The following is a 17785-nucleotide window of genomic DNA, read 5'->3' as shown; positions in this document are numbered from 1 at the left end:
CTATTCCTAATCAATCCTTATCTTTCCAAATACATGTACATCCTGTCCCTCAGGATTCCCTCCAAAGCTTGCCCACCACCCACGTCAGGCTCACTGGTCTATAGTTCCCTTGCTTGTCCTGACTACCCTTCTTAAACAGTAGCACCATGTTAGCCAACCTCCAGTCTTCTGGCACCTCACCTGTGACTATCGATGATACAAATATCTCAGCAAGAGGCCAAGCAATCACTTCTCTAACTTCCCACAGAGTTCTAGGGTACACCTGATCAGGTCCTGGTGATTTATCCACCTTTACGCATTTCAAGACATCCAGCGTGCTGGAGGCTGGTATAATTGCAACAGTTAAAAGGCATTTGGATGGGTATATGATAGGAAGGGTTTTGAGGGATATGGGCCGGGTGCTGGCAGGTGGGACTAGATTGGGTTGCGACATCTGGTGGGCATGGACTGGTTGGACCGAAGGGTCTGTTTCCGTGCTGTACATCTCTATGACTCTGAGTTTAAACCGTACAAAATAGACAGAAATAATGTTGACACAAATAAATCACATACCAAGTAACATAAATGATAATTAAGTCTTCTTTTAACTTAGTGAAGGAGAGAAACATTGCCCTGTAAGTGCTGATTAGGCCAAAAACTGCCTTAAAAGGTCAACGTTAAATGGGGATCAGAACTCTGCATTAACGTTTTGGACAACCTCACTATTATGCAGGCTGGCTAAATGTATTTTTAGCTTTATTTAATTGAACCTTCAGAGTTTCGTGTGCAGTGATGAATAGAAAGCATTTGCAAGTTACTCTGTAGCTCAGTCTATGTCTTGTAACAAACAGGCAGAAGCAGGAGAAACTTTGGCTGCTGTAGGTTTCTCCAACCCAGACTAACTGGCTCACTGTACAGTTATAATGGAATGTGGATTGATCAAAAACAGTTAGGTTATTCCGTGAGCTTAATGCTGAGTGTGATAGATTCTGTTTTGTTGGAACAAAATCACGAAAAACATTTTTGACTTTCATGGGTTGATTTAATTAAATATTAGTAATCTTCATCCAAGTTTCTTCGAATATAAATGCACAACTGGTACTAAAAGTCAATAGAAATGTGTAATTAAGGATTGAGAGTTTCTAAAGGTTGGGAATAACGTGTGTGTGTGTGCGCGCGCGCGCGTTGGCTCCACTGTTATTGCATTTCCTAATTAGTTGGCATTTGATCTTGTGCAGGAACCTAAGTACTGGCCAGAGTGTAAACATACAGCATCTCCTGTTAAATCAAATCACAGGCTTTGTAGAGAAAACCTGGATTCAGTTGCAGGAGATGGCCTTGCTCTAACTATTTTGAATTGAATTTGATCTCAGAAGACGAGAATCCTGTTTGATGAATGACAGGCACTGCACTGTAATTTTATGCTCTGACAATGGTACTTTCAAAGACAAAGGAATTGGCTTATGCATGAACCAGTGGCAATTTCAGATTTGACAGCAGCTTGTCAGTCTCCTCCCAAAAACAGACACTGTTCCCTTGAGTCATTAGCTGAAAAATTACTCAATACCAGCAGATGTACTTCAGTCATGCCAATTGAATTTTCAAGCTTGCAGATCCTCTTGTTGTAAAATGTAGTTATAAATGATCTATATATTTTCCCAATATTTTTAGTTGTGCTTATTGAGTATGTTTTGGGGTAAGTCAGTGACTATTTATTCTTGCAGTGGCAGACTTGTTGATAGGCATGAAAACATCCAGATTTTTAAAAAAATGCTGTTTAGCTACAGTTTAGGAATTTGAAATTACTTCTGAGCAAGCAACCTAGTTTGGACAAAGCATTTACCTTCATCTTACACATATGCTGACCTTTTAGTAAAGCTCAAAGAAAGTTTCCTTAACCGTGGTATATAAAAACATAGATCTTACATTTTTTGTCATCCATGGGATATGAGTGTCACTGACAAAGGCAGCATTTGTTGACCATCCTTATTTGTGCTTGAGAAGATGGTGGAAAGCTGTCTTCATGAAGCACCATAATTCCACAGTGCTGAATGGAAGAATTCCAAAATTCAGCAATGAAGAAGGTACCGTGATATAGTTCTAAATCAGGATACTGTATAACTTCCAATTGCTGATATTCCCAGCTTCCTGCCTCTCCTGTCTTCCTCACTGGTAAGTTCAATAAGGTGTTGGAAGGTACAATCAATGAAGCTTTGGTAAGTTGTTAGAGCTGCATTCATCCGGCAAGTGAAGGTATTCCATCATATCCCTGACTTGTGATCTGAAGATGATGGAACTGCTTTGGAGTGTCAATGGATGAGTCACCTGAGGATACCCAGCTTCTGACCTGCTCTTGTAGCTGTGATATTTGCATAGCTGGTCCTATTAAGTTTTTGTTCAATGATGATTCCCATGATATTGATGGCAGGTGGTTCAGCAATGTTAACATCATTGGACATCAAGAATATGTGGTTACAATAGGTGGTCATTACCTGATATTTCTATGACATGCCTGTTAAGTACTATTTACCAATCTCGATCTAACTATAGCCAAGTTTATATTAAATAACTGTTTTGATATCTGTGGAATTGTGAATGGAACTGAACACAGTAATCATTAGCAAGTAGGGAAAGTGCTGTAGATGGTTGGACCTCGGACACTACCCTAACAAGCTCCTGTAGTGATGTCCTGGAGCCTAAATAAGTGATTTCCAACAACTATAACTACCTTCAGTTGTGCAAGGTATGACTCCAAGCAATGCAGAGTTTTCCTGATAGTTCAAGATCCTGAAACTCTCTTATTGACAGCACTGCATCAATAATTGATGCAGAAGGCTCATGACTAAATCGAAAAGGGAACCAGCAATAGGCAATAAATAAAACAAAAATTGTTGGCAAAATTCAGCCGGTCTTGTAGCATCTGTGGGCAGAAAGCACAGTTAACGTTTCAAGTCCGGTGACCCTTCATCAGAGCTACAAGTGATAAATCTTGGCCTTGCTGGCCGTGTCCACATCCCACTACTGAATATAAAAGAGAGACAACCATAATTAAATATCCCATAATTCACAGTTGCTTTTAAGGGAAAGCAACCAGCTAGTTTCCTATGGAGATTTTTCCATTGTATTCAAGTGACTACATTTTTATGAAAGCAGCACAACATGTGGCTAAGGGAGACATCATTCCACTGAAATTAGGTAGAATAGAGGAGTTAATTGAAGAATTCTGACATCCTACCTCAGTTAGCTTTGAGAAGAAACAACTGAAGTTATCCTTGTTTTCTGATCTTGTGGCCACAGTTGTAATTACTTCTCTGCTAATATGATTACACAACCTATAATAGGTTGAAATTCTACTAACTTGACAGTTTCATGGTTGAATTTATCATGCAAATCCCTGATTCATTTAATAAAAACACAAATTGCCGTGTAATCTGATTGATAAAGCACTTGTAGATAATTTGCCCTTTAACTACATAGTTACCAAAACTATAAAATATGTATGAAGCATTCGTCTATTTCAAGGATCTAAAGCATGTCCCCTGAAAATCATACATTTTGCAGTTTTGGGTTTACTGGGTTTCTATTCTAAACCTTGATCTTCTACCTAATGAGTCAGAAGTTCCAACAGTTTACAATATAATTTGTTTTCTAACTGAAGGGTGAGAGAAGAAGTCTAACTCATAGGGCAGCCGTTGCAGCAAATACTAGGACAAAAATAACATCAGAATCATGCAATTAACAGAAAGTAATTCCTTCCATAGTTAACATACAATCTGATCTATTACTAGTGCCATTTTCATATTAAAACCATCAAAAGCTGCCTTCTAATTCCAAAAATAATGGAGCAAAATTGTACCCCTCATATGCCTCTATTAGGAAATCTAACTGGTTTCTAACCATTAATAAAATTTACATGGTCCCTGCATCTGTGAACTGCGGGATTTAAAAAAAAAAATCAGACATGGGATGGCTATCAAGGACAGCATGTAGTGCCTATTTCTAGTTGCTCTTCAGAAAATGGTGGTGAAACAATTGTTGACTCTGAACGGTGAACACACTCGCACAGTGCTGTCAATGAAGCATTTTCAGGATTTTGATGCAGTCATGATGAGTAAAGAATGGTGTATGTCCAAGTGAGGATATTGGAAGTGATTGTACTTGTACACAGCTTCTACCCTCCTTCTTGGTGATGGAGATTGTATATTGCATTGTGTCCCGCCAAAGAATCATTGTACTTGCTACAATAAACCCTATAGAGACACTGCAGCCAGAATACAGCACAGTGCAAGGAATTCATAATTGAGTTAGAGGATTCCTGTTCTCATAATTTTCAATATTGTTCCTAACCAGATATTTAACAAGTTTATTTGGAAGAATTAATTGACACTTTTCCAGGGAGCTTTCCACAGATCCACTGATGGAAAAATAATCACTTGTCTGATTTCCGATCTTAATTACCACTCACTAGTTTTCAGACTGTATTCTTCAGCTCTGTGCTTATGCTAGTGTTGCTGTGCTTCCTGGCATTGCAAGAGTTGATCATGTGTGTTCCTGTAGCAGAAAATGGCACTCCTTAGACTACTTCACTCTCAGTTCTCTGATAGAGCTATTGCTTATAGGATTTGGGAGACTTCTAATCTTCTACTGTTATTGTGTTGAGAGGTCAGTCAAAAGAAAAGATTTGATGCTGTGTATAATAATACCTTCTTCACACGCTGGATGTCACATAAATTAAGTTACTGTTAATTATGTAGGCAAACTGGTCAGTTCTGTATGCCTTGCACTTTTCATGCTGATGTGTGGAGTAAGGTTCCCCATGAGCTTTCTAAATTTCACCTTGCTTAGAGTTAACAATAACACTCCCTACTACTGCATTGACATGGCACTTCAACAGAGTAACCCATGTTATGGCTCTTCTGATGAAGAGTTGCCTATCTCGGAGGAAGCACTGAGAGTAGTGATAACATAGAATGTACTCTGGATGGAGGACTTCAATATCCATCACCAAGAGGGGGTCAGTAGTGCCACTATTGACTGAGGTGACCATGCCCGAAAGGACATTGTTGCTAGACTAGACTCACCAAGACAGAAAAACCTAATAGACATTGTACTTGTTAATCCACCTGTCACAGATGGATTTGACCATGATAGTAATGGTAGAAATTACCACTGCACAGTCCTTGTGAAGGCAAAGTCCTGTCTTCACATTGAGTGCAACCTTCAACATGTTTTGTGATGCAAGCACCATGCTAAATGACTCAGAACAAATCTAGCAGCAGAAGAATTTAAGTTTGCCCCAAGTCCCCCACTCTACCATTACTGACAAATCAAGAGATTAACCTAAAAGGTACACCTAAAAACAGGTTTCAGCCTAGTGAAGCTACAACTTCAAATATTTGGATTTCAGTTAACAAATAGCATGTGATAGGCACAGCTAAATTATCCCATAAACAACAGTTCAGACCAAAGCTCTGCAGAATCTGGGACTTCTGAAGTGAATAACTGCTTCCTGACTCCCCAAAGTCTGTCTATCATTGATAATGCACAAATTGGGAATGTGATGGAATACTGTCCAGGTGCATGGATGAGTGCAACTCCAACAACATTCAAGAATCTTGTCACTGTCCAGGACAAAACAGCCCACTTGATCGGCACCTCATCACCACCTTCAAAATTCACTGCCTCCACCAATGGCCAGTGCGCCATTTACAAGGTGCACTGCAGTACCTCGCCAATGCTCTCTACACAGCACTTTGCAAACTCATGACCTCTACCACCTAGAAGGACAAGGTCATCAAAATGCTTGGGAATCACCACCACCTACTAATTCACCTCAAGCCAAGCATCATCCTGTCTTGGAAATGTATTGACATTCTTTCATTGTTGCAGAAAACAAAATATACTTAAAATAGGAATTAAGAGCTGCACTGTTAGCATACCTGCAACACTTCAAGAAGCTGGCTCATCATCACATTCTCAATGGCAATTACGGGCTGCCACATCCAAGAAAGAATTACAAAATAGTGTGGATCAGAGGTGAATGATCACAGTGATATGACACAAAACTTGGCCGAGCTGGAAGTCAAAGCATTTTATGTAGGATGTTAATTGACAACAGCAAGAAAATACTTTCAGATCACTTTGTAATGGATTGATGAACAGCATCCAAAGATGGCATTCTTGTTTCTTCTGAGCTCACTGGAAAATTTTTCAAGGCTGGATTGTATGGCATTTTTTCCCTCAGGCAGTTCTAATTGTTAGGTGGGTGAACTTGCTCCCTGCTTTGCCTTGGATGTCAATCCTAGAGCTGTTCCCAATTTAAAAATTCACTTCCAATCATACATAAACTCTCTGCAGTGAAAATAATTTCACCCCCAGTATTGTTCCACTTTCAGAACACAAAGACTTTTTTTGATAATTTTACAAAGTAAAACATGGTTTCCATTAAATGTTACTTAATTATACTCCACTAAAATTTTACAATGGACATTAAAGTGTAATTTGTTGGTGTTTCTTACAAAAAGTCTTGCTGTTAATGCACACTGGAGGAAATGCAGAATTTCTGAATTTGATTAGTTTGTAGAAAATAGTGCTGACATTCTCAAATGTATGGTTTGCATTTCCCTCCTCTCTCGAAAGTTCTTTCCTTTGCAGGGATACATTTTTAAAGTCATTGCCTGACCATTCATTTCATTCAGTATTTTGTTCAATCTTCATTGGGCCATTGAACAGTAGAAGGCATCTCATTCAGCTTAGGTGCTGGCCTCATCGAATGACCACACGTGAGCTTTCTAGTTGGAGTCACTGGGTATGATTCATAATGTTAGTCTATCATAATGCAAAACATGTATGGATGATTGGCCTGCGAGTTATTTAAACCAATGAGGTATGTGGCAACTGTTCATCTTCTGCTGATAAACAGAATATTCTAATCCTATTTCCTGGAAAAGGGTGATGCTGGAGGAGTGAAGCATTAAGAAGAGGACACATTCCCTCTCCTAATGGAGTGCCTGTTGCAAATTGTATGATCTAAACCATCTCATCCTCCTTTCTGAGCAGACACCATAAAGCATTGCAAGCAGTAGAGCTATAAGTAATGAGAAAACTATGACATTGAATTTTATTCTTAAGTAAACTCTTTGAATATTCTGAAATGAGTTACAATAACCTACTAAGATCATCTTATCAGCCTTCTATAAATTATCTGTTATCTGTGTTTTCAGCTAATGGAACCTCTAGCAGCCAGCTCTCCACTCCCAAGTCCAATAAGTCTCCAGTCTCAACACCCATTTCGACACCAACTAGCCCAGGCTGCCTTCGCAAGCACAAGGTAAGTCATTATTTTGCCCTGTGTTTTTTTTCTATTACAATGGAGTGAATACATATCTTTACCCGAGTCTCAAAAATGACGATGCTTTAGTTTAAGGGATGTTCCTATTTCATTCTTTAAATAAGTAGACATCTGGAAAACAGGAAGTTACTTTAATTTGGTTATTGATCTCTCATTAACATAGCCAGAATTCTACACGAAGTACCAAATGCAGGTGAATCAGTTCAGTCACCTTAATGTCATAGGATAGAACAAGATATATTCAGTTCTCAGGAGGGCATGCTGTGTCTATACAGATGAGTGCATGTGTGCACTGCTCACATCTGTAGACACACTGACACATGTACACCACACGTGCACATATGCATGCCAGGTTACTTCTTGTTTTCTTGAGGGCTCCTTTCGAGATTTTCTTGAGGGCTAATTTTTCATTCACACCAAGTACTTTATGAAATGACGCAGTTACATAATAACATTCCTTTTTTTATTCGTGTTAATCTTTGGGATATTTGGCCTCACAGAAGCAGAACCCATCTGTTAAATGGAAAGCCACCGCACACAATGGAAGCATTAATTAATAGATACTACAGTGTTCAAATTAGCACAGGACAACTAGCAAAAATGTAGCAATAAAAGTTTCTCATTCAAAATAACAGATATGGGCTTTTACTCACACGAAGGTTACACCTTCCAAACTGACAAAATTATACCCAGTGTAATGTGCAATTATACCCATTGCATATTTACAAAACTGGAATATTTTAACAAGTCAGTTACTGCTGTTTTTAGTGCATCATGGATTTCAGTCTCAGATTTCAATTTAACAATTGATACATTGTTCATTGCAATGGCAGTCACATGGAGTAGCTCCGGAAAAGCAGCCTTAAGCTTGGTGATACCACATTAATTTGCAAGTAATTAATTACCTCATGTCAAGTTTCCTAGTGAGCTAAGTGTTCCTTTGCTGATAGGTATTAAACTGTTTTCTCTTCTTTGCAGCCTCCCTCTGTCTCTCTCCGGTCCGTTGGAGCCTGCCTCTCCCTCCCACTTCCATAGCAGCCTCCCTACCTCTCCACACCTTCAACTCTCTTGCAGCCTCCGTCTTCTCCCTAATTGTCATTCGGATCTGGTGGGTGGGTAGTTGTATTGGCAAAATGGCAGCTCTTTCTCCTGACTTTTATTAAAAAGTCTGTTTCCTGCCCATCTTTTCCTCCTGGTTTCACCAAAATGGCTACAGGCTCTTGGACTTTAGCCCTGAGCCCATCACACTCCCTGTAACTTGGACCCCACTTCTGGACTCTTGTAGACGTTTCTTTAGTGCCTCCTCACTACTAGCAGTTAGTTACCTAACTGCTTGCTGCTCCTAAAAGTTCTTTCTCTCCCAGGTTTGTTGCAGATAAGATATCTAGTGAACCCATCAGTAGCAAGGATGGCCAGGAACTGCCTTGTGATTGGAAGAGAGCTCCTCACAATTTTGTTCCATTCAACTTAAAGGGGCAACCTTTCCCCAGTGGGTTGTCCTCATGAGGGAATCTTCCAAGAGCTTTCCAAGGTCACAATCAGAGTGTCAGGTATCTGCAACCAATATTGTGTGACTAGTCACATGTGAGGGAGACTAGGTTGCATTGGGCTGATGGCAGGTGTATCCAACCTCACTGTGAAGATGCAGATTCCATACACTAGCTCAGCAATGGTAATGGTCAAATGCATGTCTTCTTTTCTCAGCAAATGTACCAAAACTGGATTAACTAGCTGGTTAAGTTATTATTACTTCTGGCAATTTGCTATATTCAAAATGGCTGCCATGACTGCCTACATAATACTAACAGCACTTCAATAATAAATGTGAAATCCTGAGGGATAGTTGAGAAAGGGGTTAAGGATATATATCAGTATGCAAGTTTTCTTTCATTTGTGTTTAAACTAAATAATAATTGATTCTAATTAATAAATCATAGATTTGTATTTAAACAATCCCTTTTTTAAAATACATATCCAAAGTTTATGAATGACTTTTGGAAAACAATTGGCTCCAGTGAAAGTATCAGTAGATTCTCCCTATCTACATACTGCTCCAAAGAACAATATACATGGAACTGGACAGCAAATATATCACCGAGAATGACCATTGACACAGAGGGTGTCTGTATTGTACAATATCAAGTTTACATCTCCATACAACACTCCCACTGTGAGAATAGCTTTCTTACTATTTGTGGATGACTGATGATGACACTTTTTCTTTGAAGAGAAAGACTGACTCTTGGAAACAGAAAATCTGCATTCTGAAAAGACACCAAACTGAAAAGATAAGCATGAAGAGGAACAAAGAATCTACAAGAAGGAAATGATTATTGAGATTTATGAATGTACCATTTGGAGCCAAACTGAAGAAATTAAGATGTTAATTACTTGCACATTTTACAAAGGTTTGAAAGATTAAATACAATTGAACCTTTTGCAGAATAGTACAGGGCCACTGAGCAATTAGTTTACACTCAGGTTAAAAGCAGAATAAAACAGAAAATGCTGATGTTACCCAGTATGTCAGGCAGCATCTGTGGAGAGAAAAATGGAATCACTGAAAATGGAAATCGAGGGAGATTCAAACTGAGATTTCTATTTTACACTATCACCCTCACTGTGGCAATCACCACTTTTTTTCATCAATCTTGTTTCTCTTTGCTTCCCCACTGCAGGATCTGTATCTGCCACTTTCTCTGGATGACTCGGACTCACTGGGTGACTCGATGTGAGCCAGATGAGTGATGGAAGGCTGGAATTCGCCATCTGAACCAGTGAGACTTGGAAAAGGAATTCTGCCCAGTGTGCAGAGGTTATTGATCTTGGTGTTCACTAATTGCCAAGTGACACCAAAACAAAATTGCCCTGTTTTTAACAGTTTGTCCTTCTCATGAGAAACCTAGTATCTTGGAATATCACTGCCTTTTTCTAAACATCAGATATGAAGCACTGTGAGAATATTTCATAATAACACAAGCAGGTCTCTTGTACGTCACTTGTTCTTTGAAATTTATGGTCCCTGGTTATGTTTTTTTCAATGGTGCTGTGTGATTTTCCATTTCTCTTTGATATTTGATGTGCAGTTATTATATGCTTCATTTATAAATCCGGTTTTAGTTATTAAAGACCTCTGCCAGTTTTTTCTTTTTTAAGAAAATCCTCTGCTGCGCAGACATGTTTAACATCTGATTTGTTTAAAAAAAGGAGGGACAGAAAAAAACTCCAAAAAAATCATTAACTAAGATGCAAACATTTAGTTTAAAGTGAAAATAACATTGATTTGAGAATGGGAAAGTAATTTCAGAAGAATACAGCTTAATGAGACTAAGGCATTAATTTTCTAAAATTAAATTTGATCACATTCGTTTAATACTTTTTTTAGTGATAAAATGATTCTGATTCTTGCTTTATATGACATTTTGAATGGATAGAACTATTTAGGGTTAGAGTAAGACAGCAAATTTACATTTTACTAATAAGAACAAATTGTTCATGCGCTTTTTTATTTGTGAATGTGTTCACTGTGCAATTATATTCAAATCAGTTTATAAGTAGACTTACTGAATTGCATTAATCGAATACTTGTAAAAGCTGGTGGTGAAGGGTTTTCTTTGATAGGGAAAAGGGAACATTAACTTGCCACTGGACTAGGATTAGCATGAAATAAACTTGCCATGCATGAGACTTATCTTGTGCTTTTCTTGATTCATAAAGAATGTTTACAACCTTGTTTGATTTGGTGTGACATTTAGCTTGCAGGCTGATTTTACTCTGATGTGGAATTCAAATTTCAATGCACTGCAATTTCTTCTGTTTCAATAACCAAGTTTGGAAGATTAGTCATGAGTATTTCTCCATGCTACTGTCCTGCTGCAGAACGTCTTATGATGCAGCCTCCTTTGTTTTCTGCCCCTTTCCCCAGAGAACAAAGAATTGCTCCATTTTGCCATGGAATTTGCATTGCTGTGAAATTCACCCTGTTCACCATTGCATTTTGGCCCTGAAGCATTCACTGAACAGTCACAGGCTTGGCAATTGTTTGAATATTGTGGCCCCTGTATACTTTCAGTCAGAAAAAAAAGTAGTGGTTGAAATTGGCTGGTAGATGCCCCCACTTCCGCAGATTAGCAGATTGTCTAATGATTGGCATATCGAAGTGATTATTCTCTTTCCATGATATCAATGTGCCACAATACAAAAATTATTGCCAGCTAATGTTTCAATTATCCTTCAGTTCACCTCCAAAATGAGGTAGCAGGGAGAAGAACTATTACAAAAAAGTTGTCAATTAGGATCGTGCAGCTGAATGGTATGTGAGAGAGAAATTGGGGTTTATTGTTGGTACATTTTGCCCTCTCAACATACTTTCATGAATTTTGCTTAACCTTCTGGCCATTCCTTAACCAGCCAATGTTCTTCTTCATGTTCTAGTGTCAGTTCAAATCACCAAGTCTAGTTCCATCATTCAGCAAGTTTCTAATCATATTAGATGATGTTTTGAGAGGATGGCAAGCATCACATCTTCTAGGGAGTCATTCCTCGCTCACGTAACATCTGAGAAAGTCTACAGAAGAAATGTTATGTTCTTTAAAACATGTGTTCCAGTTACCTTTAACTCTGTGAGGACTCAGGATTTTGGGATTTTTTTTTGTCCCTGAGTTGTTTTTTTTCTCTCTCCTTTTGTATGATTTTTCCTGAGTCATAATTGAGCTGCATAGCTTCAGATTTCAGATGTTTATCACTGGCCTTCAATCAACTATAGTGGTCAAAATGGCTGCTGCAGCAGGCAGGGAGTGAGAGGCCTCTTGGCCTGTCTGGAGATCAGCTCTGCTCCCAGGAGGTCTTCCCTGGCCAATTAAGTTGGCCCCTACTGCTGGTGGGAACCAAAGGGCCGTTAGTTGCATGACATTTGTATTAGTTTTGGAGGCAGTTTTGCCACTCCTCACTGGTTTATGAACTACCCATTACTATATGCTGCTGAAATATGGTAATCAATAATATGGAAAACAAAATGTACTTTTGTAACACCAGCCTTATTTTTGAAAAACATCACTGGTTTCCAGGGAGTCAGTGATAATGGCTTGAGAATAGCAATCAAGAAGCCCAGGCCACTGCTCTGGGTATTTGGGTTAGAATCCCACTGTGGTAAATGAAGATTGAATTTAATAAAATCTGGAATAAAAAGCTGACATAATGCCAACCATGTGCCCATTGTCAAATATTGGAAAATTCCATCTGGTTCACTAATGTCTGTTCGCAAAGGAACCCTGCCATATTTACCTAGTTTGACCTACATGTCTCCAGATCCACACAATGTGACAGAATCTTAACTGCTCCTTGGGCAATTAGGGATGGACAATAAATGCTAGCCTAGCCAGCGTGTCTACATCCCAGGAATAAGTAAGAACAAAATGTCTTGGTTTACTTTCTGCTTGCTAGCAAGTCCAGGCAGGAGGTTCCATCTTTGTTTTCTACTTGGTAATGGACTGGCAGATGACAGACATCCTGATAAAAGTTCCTTCTTCTTACTTCTCCCAGTATTAGGCTTCTATTACAGTTTGATCTTCTTTCCAATAGGCTGGTGATGGCAGCATGATGCCTTGTCTGTACTTCTCCAGAAGTCAATTCAAAAAAGCTCAATTGGACTCAGTCACAGAATAGCAATAGATGGTGCAAATAAATTCATAATGTACCCAAAGGTGTATTAAGAGTTGCAGCAGTAAGGAGTCCAGATTCTACTCCTCAGAGCAATCTCTTTGATCTCTGGCTTTGGTATCATTTGAACTCCCTGGGCAAGTCTGCAGCTTAAAGTGTGTCAGTGTGTTCCCTTAATAAAGAGAAGTAAGCTCAGCAGGGAGAGTATTCCCAAAATTTGTGTGTGTGTGTGTGTGTATAGCCACACAAGCCACATCAGATTAATTCTCAGTCAGACAGGCTAATGTAACCCCATAAAAGTAAACATAGTTTGAGATTGTGATTTGGTTAAGACAGCTGTGTATGTTATTTAAATGATGTGTCATGCACAGGTGACCTATAGGCATAATGGCAGTGCTTGGTGTGAAAATACAGATGACCCTTTTGTAATTGAATTAATTTCAGTGCTCGAGGTACACAATAGGCAAAAAGCCTCTGGTCTTTAATGAAACAAACTCTGCCTGAATGCTGACTTAATTTAATAACCTGTGTATTTTCACACTTGTAATGGTCATTATATTGTGGAACTCCTTCCATAGGAAGTGAGATCACAGTGGCTCTGGTTTCATCCTGTTCACATTGAGGATTGGGCCAAGAGCACCTTGAAGGAACTGAGCGTGTAAAAAGTCAAGCACGAGCAGTTAATCCCGAGGGAATACGGGCCAGTAATCTGAAAATATTACTGGTCAATATTGGCCGGATGAGCGGCAGCCGCAAGGAAAAGAAGTTCACGGTAAATAAGTTGGTTGCCACTGGTGGCTCCTTTGGCTTTAGAGGTAGAAAGTGAGATTTTGACAAGGGGCAGTGTTCTGTCCCCCAGAGAAGGTGAGTGAAACCACTTTGTGAGGTGGCACTCTGTCTGCTTGGAGTGGGGAATAAGATAACCTCATGAAGAGATGCCTCAAGTGCACTGTCTGGTTTCTTAATGCACTGCCTCTGTGGACAGAGTGTAGCTGCACCGTGGGTAAATGAAAAGAATTAAGAATGATAGTAATGCTAATCAGCAGTATTTATTTCACAAAGAACCCTCTAAAAATACCATTACCTAAGACCGTGAGTGTATTACATTGATATCTTTTATTTTTCATTGAATATTTTAACCACGGCAGCAGTTGATTTGTGAGTTTGTTTTGAGATGTAACAAAGACTCACAACAACGGTTAAGCCAGCCTCAGATTTGCATACCTGGTAAAAAGCCAACCTGGAAGGAAAATTGGCATAAACACTCAAAATGTTACAAATTGAGACCGTATCCTAAAAGATGAAAAAGAAGGTCAGTATAATAGACTGAAGCATTGCCTGCTATGTACTGCATTCATTTTTCTTCTATCCTTGCACGTCATGGGCAGTGCAGCCTGGGTCTGTTAGCATTCCCATGGAAACAAGACAGACTATGTTTTTGTCGCCATGCAACAGGAGTCAGCCAGGAATAAGTGGCACTGTTCCCATAATTGGCAGTATCAATTGGCTGCTGGTGTATGAGGCAGCTGAGGTGAATGTAAAGGAGCAGAAATCTGAAGCAGAGTTAGTTGTATATGTGAGTGTTGAGGCTGGAAGTAAATTGACATAATTGAAATTGGTTAGAACTGTTGACAAATAGAACATTGGATCAGTATTGAGTCTGGTTAATGGTGATTATAGGATCAAAACTGCAGTTGTTTTGAATCTGGAGAAGCGCATTGCTGAACAAATCCACTGTCCACACTCATAGCCTAGACTGTGAATGCTTTGCTATTAGTGCATTAAATTCCTTTCCTGAGGAATTAAAATATATTAATATAGAGACTCAGTGGTATAGGGTGTTTCATCTGTGAGTTCTCATCCAAATCCACATTGATGCAAATTGATACTGAATTGCAAATTTTATTTGGAAGATCAACAAGGTTGGCTACTATGCCAAATTTGCGTTAATGTAGCCATGGGCATTCTGAGGTTTTCATTAATACGACTGCACCTGGCTGCATTGAGTATGTCCAGATAATGCTGTTGTTGACGCTGAATGCTGGAATAGGCAATAGAACTAACTTCACTTCTGTTTAGCACAATCATCATAAAGTACAAAACAGAATTGTAGTGTGTATTTACACAATATAACTCAACATGCTTCATTGAGATAGTGGTAAAAATAGTAATATTTAATAATAGGGAAGCTCTAAACCATTTGGATGTTATTAGATACACCATTAATTTGAAAATCTGATCTAGTCAGAGACAAACATATTTCTGACCTTTGGAATAATATTGTCCTTCAGGATTGTCCACACAATAGGAGAGACCTTAACTAATTCAAAACCCAAGCCATTTGCTTAGAGTTGGGAGTGGGCCCCTTCCGAAGTCTGGTGCCTTCTTAAACTCAAATCTGCCATGGTTGAAGTTGATGAGGGAAAGCCAGGAAAATCTTAAAGCTTACCTCAATTTCAGTGTTGTTGCTCATTCACTGGTGAGCAGGTTTCAAAGTGGTGACAAGAAGCAGATTGCCAGCCCATCCATCTATTAATTAGGTGTCTCGCTGACTCATACTTCAATTACACTCAAATTTATCCCATAAATGGAAATAGTTAGGTCTAAAAGCATGCTTGAAAATCTTATGCTCTGAACAGGAATTTTCTGGCACCTAACTGTAGACAGTTTTCCAATAAATGTGCCATAATGTCAGAAACAGTTGGGCTTTAATAAAATTCAAATTAAATCTTAAATAAACCTCATCATTCTGGAAATGCATGGCGTGAGCTGATGGTGCCAAAAGTGATCAGAAACAAAGTTTGAAAGTTACAGTACAATACAGCTACAAAACAGCAATGGTTTGCACCTTTTGAAAACACCCTTAAAATTCTTATCTAATAGGTCCCTGGGAAGTTCCCATTTTCAGTGTAATCACTCTCAACCATCTCTTTGCTATAATTCTTGAATGCTTACCTTTTGCTGTAAAATCATATCCCAGCATTCCAAAGTACCTACCATTCTGTTTAATTACTCCCACACACATGGTATTCTCCTTATGATAATTTTCAGGTGTCATCAATTGCAAATATAATTGTTCTTGTTATGACTGTAATCTACCTTTTGGGTGTTATCGATCTGTTAGTCAGCAATTTGTGAGCAGCGGGTAGGTAACAGTAATGCATTTCTCTTCAATTCTATTGTCAGAAAATTAACCAGAACATCAATGCAATCTATAGAATCTATAAAAACCCAAATGTACCAAAATTTGCTTTCGGGGAAAAAAAAGCCTACCATCGAGTTGAATATATAATGGAACTAAGAAAAGTGACATTTCTTTTTAAAACGTTAATTTCTGAATAGTTTGCTTGCTTGCTTTTCTATTACATCAGTGCTATCATGCTTGAACCATGTGCATGTTTCAGCCATTTTTGCTATCTGTGGTGAAGAGTCAGTTTGCTATTTTTGCTGCCTTTTTTGTGAAATTCTAAATGTACATAAAATGTTTATTATTATTGACTTTTTAAATTTCTAGTGAGTAGATGTAGTGGGAACTCTGTAATGTAGTTTTGCAAAAGTGCACACCAGTAGAGTTTTAATGATAGAAGTGTTTGCTTGTTTAGACTAGGTGCGGATTGCAGGATCCATTTCCATTCAGCTTTGAAGTTACTCTGCAGTGAATTCAGATTCTCTTTTGTGGTACATCTGGCTTTCCTTTTCTGGCCTCTGACACTGAGTTTGTTTCTACACATCCCTCAAAAAGTTTATATAGTTTGCAAGTGTGAGAGAAATTGCTTTTAATACTGCTCTTTGAATAGCAAGATTCAGCTGTTGAAAATTGCATCCAGAATGTTATTCAGTTTTTAAAAACAGCATCTATCTCACTTTGAGATTATGGATTCTTGTACATGAGGCCAAATTGTTCCATTTCTATCAGATCACTGTGAAAGAGGAACTATCAGTTTGCTTTGTAACTTCCCTTCTAACACTTGTAGTTTGAATTTGTATTCATTTTAATGTACATTTGCAAGATGTGTGTAATTTTAAAAAATACATTTGATGGAAGTCTTATTGCTGTGTGTGTGTCTTATTTAGTTTTCAACATAGTAAAGCTGAATATTTGGATGTAACATAAGCATCACTCCCTCCTAATTTTTATTTGCTGTGGAATGGTCTGTTTACCAATGAAATGGGTAGCTACTTAACCCTGGGTTTATACCAATTTCAAGCCATTATAGAGATAAATGAGAAGCATTGAAACTGACTGTGGGATCTTTCAGGATCTATTAAGATGGGTAGAGTTACCATCCTTGGTGTCTATCTTGTGAGTGTCACTCCAATAGAAAAATGCTTCAGAATTTCCCTGCTTAATGTGCTGACATCAGAAGTCCAGTAAGTGGAGAAACTGTTGGAACAAAGCCATGTCCCACTATACTATTGCACTTCTCTTGATGAATGAAGTTGTTTTGTCACTGTAGCATTCTTCCAACAAGCAATGTAACTGACAGCATCAAATTCCTAACATCTTGGATCTTATCTGATAGAGAAAGGAGGGTAATAACCTGAAGAAGATTTAATGTGTCTCATTAAAGAAATATTGCTTTTATGAAAGTTTGTGTTATTCATTTTTATTTATGGAAAGAAAATACATTTGCCATATTCTCAACGTGGTAATAATAGCTACAAGTAGCAAAATGATGCCTTCCAAGAACACGACATTGCATGAATGTAGATAAACTTAAAGAAATTAGGGCAGTAATGCTAATGAACATTAACATTTAAGATGTTTGAAATTGCATTTTCTATTTTTCCAAGGAT

At 38.4% G+C, this 17785-nt stretch overlaps 1 protein-coding gene across 2 annotated transcripts in view; it reads left to right on the top strand.

Moving 5' to 3' along the window:
- The window catches only part of LOC122557342 (neuronal migration protein doublecortin-like), a 171107-nt gene extending 154069 nt beyond the window's left edge, over positions 1 to 17038 (top strand). For both annotated transcript variants that reach the window (XM_043704948.2, XM_043704949.2), the window contains 2 exons: positions 7203 to 7309; positions 10009 to 17038. In XM_043704948.2, coding sequence (XP_043560883.1) covers positions 7203 to 7309; positions 10009 to 10065 — 164 coding nt within the window. In that variant the 3' untranslated portion in view covers positions 10066 to 17038. The remainder of the gene's footprint in view (positions 1 to 7202; positions 7310 to 10008) is intronic.
- Positions 17039 to 17785: the final 747 nt, after the last annotated feature.

Source organism: Chiloscyllium plagiosum, unplaced genomic scaffold (assembly GCF_037043375.1).
Source record: "Chiloscyllium plagiosum isolate Xiang-an unplaced genomic scaffold, Cpla_swu_hap1 HiC_scaffold_11, whole genome shotgun sequence".
NCBI lineage: Eukaryota > Metazoa > Chordata > Chondrichthyes > Orectolobiformes > Hemiscylliidae > Chiloscyllium > Chiloscyllium plagiosum.
The sequence above is the reverse complement of the archived record's forward strand: the minus strand, read 5'-3'. Positions and strand labels throughout refer to the sequence as shown.